Source organism: Monodelphis domestica, chromosome 2 (genome assembly GCF_027887165.1).
Source record: "Monodelphis domestica isolate mMonDom1 chromosome 2, mMonDom1.pri, whole genome shotgun sequence".
Taxonomy (NCBI): domain Eukaryota; kingdom Metazoa; phylum Chordata; class Mammalia; order Didelphimorphia; family Didelphidae; genus Monodelphis; species Monodelphis domestica.
Window position 1 is genome coordinate 374,864,284 of NC_077228.1, and position 12,538 is coordinate 374,876,821.

At 33.7% G+C, this 12,538-nt stretch overlaps 1 protein-coding gene across 1 annotated transcript in view; it reads left to right on the top strand.

The window, feature by feature from the left end:
• The window catches only part of FIG4 (FIG4 phosphoinositide 5-phosphatase), a 150,049-nt gene that overhangs the window by 57,374 nt on the left and 80,137 nt on the right, over window positions 1–12,538 (top strand). The window contains exons 7-10 of the mRNA XM_007484429.3: window positions 3,688–3,816; window positions 6,860–6,960; window positions 8,452–8,614; window positions 9,953–10,050. Of these exons, the coding sequence (XP_007484491.2) occupies window positions 3,688–3,816; window positions 6,860–6,960; window positions 8,452–8,614; window positions 9,953–10,050 (491 nt within the window). The remainder of the gene's footprint in view (window positions 1–3,687; window positions 3,817–6,859; window positions 6,961–8,451; window positions 8,615–9,952; window positions 10,051–12,538) is intronic.

A 12,538-nucleotide genomic window follows, 5' to 3' on the forward strand; every position in this document is an offset into this window, starting at 1 on the left:
CAAAAGAAATACTATTCTGTAGTTCCAGATATAGAAAGTACCCCCTTTTCAATTAATGGGTATTGATTCTACCTAACTAAACATAGTATTTGCTTCATAAATACTGGTTGATTAAACAAAATAAAGCTCTCTTCTTTTTTTCAACTCTGTGGCAAAGTCCTATTCGAATACCCAGTCATGGAGTAGAGGTGATCCAGGATTCTCAAAAGAACCTGTCAGAGAAAAGCAGACTCTCTCTTGTTCTGCCACATTGGAAGGGCTTTGAGTTTAGACCTAGTGATTGAGAGGCTTATCACCAGTTTGCCTCAACAGGTCTTCTCAAAGACCATCTGCTAAATCAGAGTGTTTGCTAATCTATCCATCTGTGAACTTACAGAACCTTAAATTCTAAGCTGTGACATGGATTGAGAAACACTATAAATCCTGTTGCCAGAAACTATAACCTTTTAGAAAAAGTCTGATTTAAGGCAGTTGTTAGTATTGTCTTTCAATCTAGTTATTATAAAGAGTTGACAATATATTTATTCTCCCATACTATATATTATATACATATAAATTATTATACATAAATATATATTGATTTGTGATATATTTTTATATGTAACCCTTTTCTTTTGTCTTAGAATTGATACTAAGTATCATTTCCAAGACAGAAGAGCAGTAAAGGCCAGGCAATTGAGGTTAAATGTCTTGCCCAGGGTTATACAGCTAGGAAGTGTCTTGAGGTCAGATTTGAACCCAACTCCTCCTATCACCTATCTCTAGGGCTGGCTCTCTATCTACTGATCCACCTAGCTACCCCTATTCTCTTTCTCTATATTATATGTGTTATACATATATTTCAGATTAAAGCTTAGACATTTTTATAACATAATATAATATATACCAATAACATAATACATTTGATTTGTTATAGATATGGAATAAATTATAATAAATATGCTTATCCAAGAGAAACAAATTCTCACATTTCCTATGTTCAAAAATCTATCTTATTTTTTCCCCCAACCTTCCACTTCTCTTCACCTCTCCAAGAAGGCAGGCAATATAGTTTGTACAGATGTTATCATATGGTGCATATTTATCTATTCATCATTTTGTGAAATAAGAGACATATTGCTTACACTAGAGAAAAATTCATGAAGGAAACAAAATAAAGAATGTTTTCATCTGTATTTGGACTATTCCCTCCGAAATGGTAGATATCCTTTTTCATCATGAGTTCCTTGGAGTTTTTCTGTATCCTTACCTTTTTGATAATCGTTAGGTCATTCACAGTTGATCATCATAGATTATTGTTATTGCTGGGAAGGACATTCTCTTGATTCTGCTCATTTCACTTTGCATCCCTTCATGTAAGTCTTTCCCAGTTTTTTTGATGATCATCTTGTTTGTCCTTTCTTATGGTACAATAATATTCTATTACAATCATCTACCACAGCTTGTTCAGCCATTCCCCAATTGATAGAAATCCCTTCAGTTTCCAGTTTTTTGCCACCACAAAAAGGAGTGCTATGAATATTTTAGAACATATAGTATTTTTTTCCTTTTTCCTTTCCTTTCACTTTAGGAAATAAACCTAGTAGTGCTTATTAGGTCTGAAGGTATATGCATAGTTTTGCAACTCTTTGGGTAAAATTCCAGATTGCTGCTCCACCAACAGTGTACTAGTGTCCCTATCTTTTCACATCCTGTCCAACATTTGCCGTTTTGCCCTTTTATCATTTTAGCCAATGACAAGTATGAGATAATATCTCAGAGGTATTTTTATTTGTATTTCTCTAATTGCTAATGATAGAACAATTTTAAATATAGTTACATATTACTTTGATATTTTTAATCCCCAAAACACTTAATATCTTTTGACCATTTATCAGTTACAGAATGGCTCACACTCACATATTTGCCAAAGTTCTTTAAAGATTTCTTATATGAGATCTCTATCTGAGAAACTGTCCAGGACATTTTTTTTTTAATTTTACTGCTTTCATTAGAATCTCAGCTATATTAGTTTTATTTATATAAAAACTCTTCAATTTAATGCATTAAAAATTATCCACTTACATCTCACAATTTTTAAAATCTCTGGTTTATTCATAAATTCTTCTTTATTCCATAAAAATACAATAGATAATATATTCCCTGTTCTTCTGATTTGTTTATAATATCTTCCTTTATACACAGGTCACATCCATTTTTATCTTATCTTGGTAAATGATGTAAAATATTGATCTTTATCTAGTTTCTGCCAAACTGCTTTCCAGTTTTCTTAACAATGTTTACCAAATAGTAAATTCTTATTCCAAAAACTTGGAAATTTACCTTTGTCAGACACAAGGTTACTATAATCTTTTATAACTGTTTGTTGTATGTTGTTATAGGAAAAGTTAAGTCCCATCCCACAACCCCACCAACATTCCAATGTTTATTCTATTCCAATGTTCTATTTTTCTATCTCTTACCCAGTATCCAATAATTTGGAAAATTGCTGCTTTATTATATAGTTTGACATCTGTTACTGCTAGATAACCCTTCCTTAACATTTTTTTTCATTATTTCCTTTGATATTCTTGACCTTTTGTTTACCAAATGAATGTTACTATTATTTTTCTAGTTCAATAAAATAATTTTCTGGTAATTTAATTGGGCTGGCATTGAATCACTAGATTAGTTTAGGTAGGATTGTAATTTTATTTATATTGGCTCTGCCTACCAATAAACAATATTTCAATTATACTTAAATCTGACTTTATTTGCATAAAAGTTATTTTTTAATTATGTTCCTCTAGTTTTGAGATTTTTTTGGAAGTTACATTACTAGGTATTTTATTCTATCTATGGTTAATTTATATATTAACATATACATATATATATATATTTTAACAATATGTTCTTGATTTATGTGTCATTGTTGTCTGTTCTAAGTTGAAATTGCCTGCACAGTTCACTTGTGTCTCTTTATTCCCTTTGTATGTACTTAGCAGGGTTTTTCACAATCTTCATATGATGATCAAATAATAAAAGATATTCTTTTGTGCCTCCCAGCTTTTATATAGTCAGCTGGGATCAAAATCTTTCATGGACTGACTAACTGAATTAAGTCAGTGGTAGTGATAGAATTCTTCTTGGAGAGGGCTTAGGAGTTCAGGGGATGAAGTTAAAGCAGCAAAATTTTGGAAGACTGGGGGGCAATGGTGGGGGAGAGAGTGCCATTAGGCTATTAGATTTGTCAGTCAAGTTAGCCAAAATTAGTAAACAGAATTTGGATTGTGGAGCTGAGGACTAAAGGGGATGAGCAACATTGAAAGCTTAAAGGAGGATAAACATGATAAGGAGATCCCAGGAGGCTAGTAGGGAATGAGGTCCAGGGCTGAGAATTCACTACTTGGTATTGAAGTTATCATCTTGGTTTAGAACTTGTTAAAGAACTCTTTTAGTTGCCTTCCTAAATGGTCTGCAGATGCTTACTTGTTTTTATGTCCAATCAAGCATGGTCAGACCCATTGTACAACTTCCTCTTAATTCTCCTCTGCTCAAGAGAGCCTGCCTGGGAATTTCTCATTGTTCTTGACAGTGCTGACAGTGGCAACACTATTTAAACACTGAGTTTATTCTAAAGTTAAAACTCAGAGCTGAAGAGCTTACCCATTTCTTTTTCCTTTTGGATCCCCATTTGCATTTTTCCAGGTGTGTTTGGGATTTGCAGTGAACCCTATATGAAGTATGTGTGGAATGGTGAACTCTTGGATATAATAAAAAACACTATCCATCGTGACTGGCTGCTATATGTCATTCATGGCTTCTGTGGGCAATCAAGTATCCTTTAAAGGTCTTATTTCAAACTATTTGTTTTGGGGCAAAAATTCTATCTAGAAGGAAATCATATGTAAACTAAAGACAATTATTTATCAGTAGATAGACTTTAGTTATTCCATGCCCTCAAGCTTATGTTTCATTAGATATGGCCCACACCCTGAAGTGATTTCTAGTCTACTTAAAGATGAAATATAATATAAATATAAGAAGAAAAATAAAACCATAAGCTAGTATATACTAAATACCAAGAGTGGTCTAAATAGAGAATGCCATAGGGATTAAAAAGATTTAACAGTCACTCCAGCCACATCTCAGAGAGAAAAGAGAAAATTTCATGGGTGAGAGTAAGACTTGGATAAACAGAGATCAATGGGAAGTACATTCTAGTATTCTGTTATTAGGATTAAATAAAATTTGAGTTTAACAAGCTGAGGACAGGTAAAACATACTGCATTAAGACCAGCTTAGAATCTTGGAGAAAGGTTCTTGGCAGAGAATGTTGAAGGCCAAATCTGTCACTTCAACCGCAACTGGCAGTCAACTGATTTAACAACAACAAGAACCAAACCATAAAGAAGATATATAAACAATATATTACTAACTTACCTACCTAAATACTCTCAAAACTGTGTTGGAGACATAGAAGTAGAAGCCTGCTTGTTTTTCTTTGAGGAACAAAGAAGAAACCATTTCCACTAGAATAGAAGATTTTTAGAGTACAACAGTTTTAGTCTTTGAGCCCCTTTATGCAGTTAAAAATTACTGAGGACCCTAAATAATTTTTGTTTGTGTTTGTATTTATTTATAGGAAATTAATATTGGTAAAATTAAAAATATTTATTTAAAGGAGACAATAGTAAACTCCTTACATGTTAAATAGAGTTAACATTTTAAATGAAAAGTTGCTATATTTCCAAATAAAAAAAATTCATAAAGAAGAATGATATTATTTTACATATGTTTTGCAGATCTCTTTAATGTCTGGCTTAATGGAACAAAGCTGGATTCTTCTGTTTATGTTGTTACGGTAGAAGTATGTGAAGAAAATCTGGCCTTTTACCAGAAGAGAAGAATATTTTAATAGACAAATAATACCTTAGTATTGTTATGAAAATAGTTCTGATCTCATGGAACCCCTGAAAGTATCTCAGAGACTCCCAAGGATCCACACACCATGAACTTGGGAACCTATTATTAGATATGGAGGAATGATGGGGAATTAGATTGGAGAAATAAGAAAATAGGGACCAGATTGAGGAAGGACTTGAATGTCATGTTAAGGAAACTGTTTTCTGTGAAGAGTTTTTAATTAGGAGGTGAAGTAGGCAAAGCAGTGTTACAAGAAGAGTAATCTATAAAAATGTAAAGGATAGGTTAGAGAAGGAAAAGAAAGTTAATAGATACTAGAATTAGTATCTTCAACGTAGGCTAGGTTGAAGAGTTCTAGACTTAGGCTAGGATGAAGTCATGTCAAGTAGAAAAGATGGATGTGAGAAATTGTAAGGAAATGCTTGTGGAGTTGGGCCCAGATTATACTGTTGGGGGTGGGGGTGGGGAAATGTTTCTGTGAAGACCTTAAAGTCTATTTTGTGAAGTTTGGTGGAGTCTTGGTTAGAGTGCTGAGCTCACTTTTATGGACCATTTTTCTCTTTTAAGTGTTTAGATTTACCCTTCTCCCATTGATTTTTCTCTAGAGTTATGCTGAAAACAGTTCAAGAAAGTGGTGTTATATACTAAAGTTTTAAAGGAAACTTTGAAAAGACCTCTAAGTATATAATTTATAGAAGTTGTAATAGAGTTTTATGATGTCTTGTGAGGCTCTCCTTTTTCACCATGGTTATAATTTTCCTTTACACTTACATCTTACCACATATGTAGTACTCTAGAGACATATTAAAGAGAAAGGTCATTTTGACATGAAAGAATTCGAGAATGTTAGAGCTGCAGTTTACCTTACAAGACGTGTATTTCAACCCCCTTATTTTGTAGAGTAGGGGAGTGAGGCCCAGAGAAATTACATCATTTACAATATAAAAGCTACTTAGAGAAAAAAAAAAAACTAGGGTAGAACCAAGCTCTCCATACATCTGGGATGCTCTTGGACATCATCCCATCCCTCTATTCCACCATGCCATCTGCCTCCCATGAATAATCATTGTTAGATTTTCTTAGATTTTTCTTGCCTTCAGTTTGTTGTTCATATTGCTAGAGAATTCAGGAATCAGACTTTCCATAGCTAAATGCCTACAAGGGGGCTTTTTACAAAAATAAATGAATTGTTATAAGTATTTTTTAAATGTACCAATGTTTATACATCCCACATAAATGTTGTCTTTTAAAGATGCCACTCTTTGTCTATTTCATTGATATGCCATTGCTCAAAATATTTTAAAAATCCCATTTTGACTTGGTTCCCAAACCAGTTTATGAGAATAGTTTTATCATTTATATGTTTGATTTAACAAAAATGACTACTCATCACTTATGCATTGAAGTTATTTTATCAGTAACTTTTGACTGTTTGGAAAGTTAAAATCTACTTTCTTCACATGAGAATGAAGGAAATGTGCCTCCAGGCATGGTGGTCATTGTCTATAATGCCACCTACTGGTGAGGTTGAGGCTTCTGGATCCCTTGATCTTGGGAGTTATAAACTACATTAAATTAAGCCAACCTTGTGTTTCTGCATGAAGTTTGCCACTCAATAAGTGAGCCTCTGGTAGCAGCCAATCACCAGACTGTTTTAAGGAAGGGCAAACACAGTCCACATCAGAAATGGAGCAGGTCAGAGGTCTGGTTCTGATTGGGCCAATGAGTGACTGCTATCTTTCCAATCTGGGTGAGATATGGAGACATAACTTCAGGAAGAGCCAGAGCCAGAGAGAGGAGCATAAGCAATGAAAGCAGTAGAGGTTTTGCTTTGGAAGGGTATCCAGTAGCAAATCCAGCAGCGTGTATTTTAATGTGTTTGACAGAAAAATTCACTTCCCATGATGTTGTCTAACAATCATATGTGTTAAAGAACTTTAACTTGATTTCTTAGAATTGTTAATATATGGTCGACCAGTATATGTTACTCTGATAGCCAGAAGATCAAGTAAATTTGCCGGAACCCGTTTTTTAAAGAGAGGTGCAAACTGTGAGGTAAGGAAAATCAGCCCTTTTTTGGGGGAGTGGGGCAGCAGGCTATGTATGTCTGTTTGCTATGTGTAAAGGTTTTTGGAAATTTTGAATATTTAATATGAGCATGTCTTTCTTCATTAGATATTATTAAAACTTCTAGATTATCTGAAAGTTAGCAGAGAAAATGATTAACTTTCAAATACTTTGAAAAATTATCCATATTACTTCGAGGACTCAGGCCTTGAGAAATGCTTAAGAGAGGTACAGATAAATATTTTAATACCTTTGTGATCTTATTGATACTAAATCTTATTTTGCCGATTGCATCCTCTCTATGCCTTCTCATTTTAGACTTCCTGTCCATGGTCGCCATGGTAAAAAGGAGGAATATTAGATTTGGAATCAAAGGGCTTGGGTTTAAATTCTGGCCCTGCTGTTTATTACTTATAACCTTTATAACTTATAACAAATAACCTTTCTAGGCCCTGTTTCCTGACCTGTAAAATGGGTGGGCTGGGCTAACTGGCCTCCAAAGTTCCTCTCAGCTTTAAATCTTTGATCTTCTTTGTCTTTCCATGAATCCTCCATGGAAGATTTAGCCCAGTGTCTTCTCTGTCTTTTAAAACCCATCTCTTGTTTCTCTTGCTACATGACTGGCCTTCTTTCTTTTATGATCATACATTTCCTGGATTATAAAAAATATTATCAGCCTAAGTATCATAATGGGAAAAAAGAAATGAAAATAGCTATTTACAAAAATGGGACAGACGGGGGAAATACTCATTCAGGGAATAACATACTTGGTAGTAAGTAGCTGGAAGCAGATGGAAACACTTGACCCTTTTTGCTCCTCTAAATTCTGTAGTCCCAAGAGTCAGCCACCAGAGGGAGGAATAGCACCTTTCTTTAACTCGCCTTACCTGCCATGTCATGTTCAGCCTCTGCACTCTTTATCACATGTGTTAAACTGATTGAGTATGGGTAAGCTGAGTGACTAGGCAGGCAAGTATATGTAGAGTCGATTTTTTGAATCTGGTTTAAATCAGCAATAAACAGTTTTGAGAATTTAATTCTTAAAATGCCAGAATTGTTTGTTGTTGTTTTTTTTCTAATACCATCTTACTTCTGAAATAGGCTAAACAAATTTAGTATCATCTATTTTCATAACACTAACAGATAGAAATGATATCAATGCCGCCCCGAGTGAGAAGTACCACACCTGATTCGATTCTTTCTCATTTCTGTGCCAGAAGGAAGCTATTACATATTTTAATATCGCTTGTCTCCTTCCCACTTGGTTTGATTTTATTTTGCTTCCCTTAATGTATCTCTAATGGTTTTTTTTAAGTTACCTTCCTGTGAAAACTTCCTTTTCCAAGCTTGTCATTTGACTTACATGCTTATTTCAAATTGACTGTCCTTTGTTACTTTCAAGACACTTCTGTTGGCAGGTATTGTAACTTAGCCACATACTTGTGATTTTGTATTTTCAATGTATGTTTTTCTTTCCAGGGTGATGTTGCTAATGAAGTAGAGACTGAACAAATACTCTGTGATGCTTCTGTAATGTCCTTTACAGCAGGAAGTTATTCCTCCTATGTGCAAGTTAGAGGATCAGTCCCCTTATATTGGTCTCAAGATATTTCAACTATGATGCCTAAGCCTCCAATTACATGTATGTGGAAAATACTTCCAAGCAGTAATTTTAAATACTTGTTTCTTAGATAACGTGGGATATTAGTGAAGGCCTCACTTAAAAAAAGCAACTAGGCTCAGGTCAATCATGTCTTGTCTCCAGATTGCCTGCCTGACTCTCATCAACTTTCTCTGAGCCTCCTTAAATGGATTGGCTGATTAATCAGAGGCTGCAGGGTATAGAGGGCACATTCAATTTGTGGATTCCAGAATGAAGAGATTTCTGGGGCATTGTAAAGATTTACTATCTATTGTAGGCCCAGGATGGTTAGTGCAAAAGCTGGGCCTTGAATTTGGATCTTCTGATCATGAATGAATGTCATTCTTTTTTCCTGTCTTTTTATATATGAATAAATTTGAAGTAACATCAAGGTATTTATAGATTATGGAATGTGGCCTAACAATCATTAAGTGTTGACAATTTGAACTTGATTTTTAGAATTGTTAATCTCTGGTTAACTATGTTACTCTAATAGCTAAGAAATAAGTACATTTATTAGGACTTTTTTTTTTTAAAGAGATACTGTAAGGGAAAGACCTTAAGAATCATCAAGTTTGAGGTTCTTAACATGGGGTCCATGAATGTAAAAAAAATTGTGATAATTGTATTTCAATACAATTTCTTTGTAATATTTTATATTATATAATTAGAAACATTATCCTGAGAAGAGATCTGTAGGTTTCATCAGACTATCAAAGGGATTTTTCACTCTCTCTCTCTCTCTCTCTCTCTCTCTCTCTCTCTCTCTCTCTCTCTCTCTCTCTCTCTCTCTCTCTCTCTCACACACACACACACACACACACACACACACACACACACACACACAGATTAACAATCTCTGATTTAGTCCATCCCCCTTCCATTTTACAGGGGAGGAAATTGAATCCCAGGTTAGTGAATTAACTTGTCTGAGGTCTCACAGTTAATTGATAGCAGAGTTCAGACTAGAACCCTGGTCTTCTGACTCATTCTCCAGTACTCTTTTCACTATGGTCTAAAAGGAACAAAAAAACTAATTCAAACATAACTCTGCCATATTTACATGTCTTTATTTTTATATCCATATGAGAATTTTTATATTTTCCTTTAAAGTATTACTGTGAAATGCATTAAATTTCCACTTTAGGAATCTGAAAGTTGTTTAGCTTCAGAATGCTATTTGACATCAATGTTTTCTTATAGACATTTAGAAATCACATTCAAAAATTTTCTAAATGAATAATATTTATTTAAAAACTATTTTTTGAAATAGATAATAAAATAATTCCTGCTTGATCTTTACAAATGATTTTGTTTGCATTATTTTATTTTTCTCAGTGGATCAAGCAGATCCATTTGCCCATATAGCTGCTCTTCATTTTGACCAGATGCTCCAGAGGTTTGGCTCCCCTATTATCATCTTAAATCTAGTGAAGGTATGGTATGGTCTTAGGTTATTTTATGATGTTAGTTGAATATAAATTTGGTCACTTTTCCTTCATTACTAAGGACCCACTGCATGTTGTTCTACCATTCCCCAGAATGGAATGTTCTAGTTTGTTAAGGCCTGCCAGCTTAGGCAACTTACTCTGCCTTTCTCCTTTACCTTCAATCTCTTACCTGTTGGCTTTCTGCCTAGACTTCCTGATAACTCCTTTCCTTTTGTAATTCAAGAAGATGAAAAAGGAGGCAGCTAGGTAACACAGTGGATAGAGTGCCAGACCTGGAGTTTGGAGGACTTGGGTTCAAGTGTAGCCTTAGTCACTTCTTAACTGTGTAACCCATGGCAAATCACTTAACCCAATTGCCTGGTCCTTGTGCTGTTCTGTCTTAAAATTGATACCAGGGCAGAAGCTAAAGAATTAAAAAGAAAAAAGAAAAAAAAGATGAGGAGAGGGTTTTTCTGATTTCTTGACCTAGGTTCCTTCCATTAATCCCTTTGACTGGTCCAACATATAGATTAAATTTCCATCTCAGTCTCTATGCTCCAGAAAAAAATAAAAGCAAAAACCAAGAAACTACCAGAAGTTATCCAAGCCTACAAAGTATTCCACATTTGCCAATCTGATCTTTTTGAGAAATATAGTAAAATATTTAAGAATTTTAACTGTCTGGTAAAAAAAAATGTATTTATAGAGTCAGATTTCAAAAGATATCATTAGGATACAGATCTAAATATATAAGACTTTGATAAGTGAATCATTGTTTATATTTTTCAGAGTTCTCATGTCACTGAAAAATCTATGGCAATATACTCACATTTAGGATGTTAGATTTAATTCTCTCTGTACATAATACATTAAAAATTAATGTCTGATGTATGTAATTATTAGAGTGGTTTCTCAAAAATTCTCACATGTAAATTTATTTGAATGTTTAAAAAAGGTCAATAGATTTTAAAAACTGTACTTGTTCATTGTTTCTTTGCTATTCAAAACCCAGAAGTAGTTAGTAACATGGTGATTATGTACTTGGGGTTTAAATTGCTCTTTAGAGGCAAAGTAGGCAGTGTTTTGCTTTGTTTTGTTTTTTAGAGTGGCATTGGCTCCTAAAAATCAGAGGGTAAGAGAATATCGCAGATTTGGTTCACCTCAGAGAGACTTTTTCATCCTATGATTAAAGAGTCAAAATGTCTGTGTGCATATACATGATAGTGGTAACAGAAAGTATGCCACCACTTAAAATAATGAATTTATGAATAATATACTTTTGTTTTTTTTAAATGTAGATTTTAGGTGCTAGTAAACAAGAAAGATATTAAGATTCCCTCAAAATTGTGTTAAAAATATGGTTTTTTGGATCCTAGGTTTAGAGCTAGATGGTACCTTAGAAATGCAATTCTCAAAATGGCCCCTGGAAGTTTCCAAAACCTTTTTAGGGATTCTATGATATTAAAATTATGTTCATAAGAACAGTAAGATATTATTTGCCTATTAAAATAGTCCTTCCTTTTCCAACACTTATTGGTGTGAGGCTAGATTTTCTTTATATATTTCAATGAAAACAACATGTTGCAACAATTGACTCCAGAATCAGGAGAATCTAGCTGCCATCTATTAATTCAGACGTTAAAGAAATTAGTAAAATTTGTAGAAAAGCATGACTCTTCTCACTAATTTTTTTTTTTGTTTTGGAAAAGTTATTTTTATAAAAATACGTTGTGTTAAAATGCGATGGGCTTATTATTATTTTCAAATGAATTAATAAAAAGTGTAGAATTTGCCCATTTAAATTTCTAATAAAATAATGAACATCAATTGATATAACTCACATAAACAAAAACTAAATTATATTCTTCATGTGAAAGAAAGAAAGATATGCCTAAACTTGTTAAATATTAATGAAATGTATATTTGGGTATCTTTGGGTGTCCTCAGCAAACTTTATGAATGTACAGGAGTCCTGAGAACCAAAAAATTGAGATGTTCTATTTCAAGGTGATCTAGTACAACCTTATTTTATAGATGAGGAAGCTGAGTCTGAGAGACATGAAGATACTAGTGACCGGATTGAATGAAGCCATATCCTTTGATTACTTAAATTTTTTTCTTATTGATTTAAAGGATGTAATAGGAAAAATCAACACAAACACACGTAAAATTTTATTGTGCCTTAAATATATATAGGAGTAGGCATCAGACTTACAGACATATTGTAGTCTGAAAGTGCTGACTTGCCTTGTGTCACACAGCCAGTAAATAGCAGAACATCAAACCAGGTCTTTGAGGCTTTAAGGTTGGCTTTCTATCTGCTATTTCACATTGCCTCTCTTACATATTATGCCTTAGATATGCAAATAAACCAAGTAAATTTTTAGCTTAGTCATCTGCTTGGAAACTTAGTATAGCTATTAATGCCATTCTTTCCCCCCAACTCTTGCCAAACTCCCTTAGATGACAACTTTTTCAACTTGGATGAGTTGAT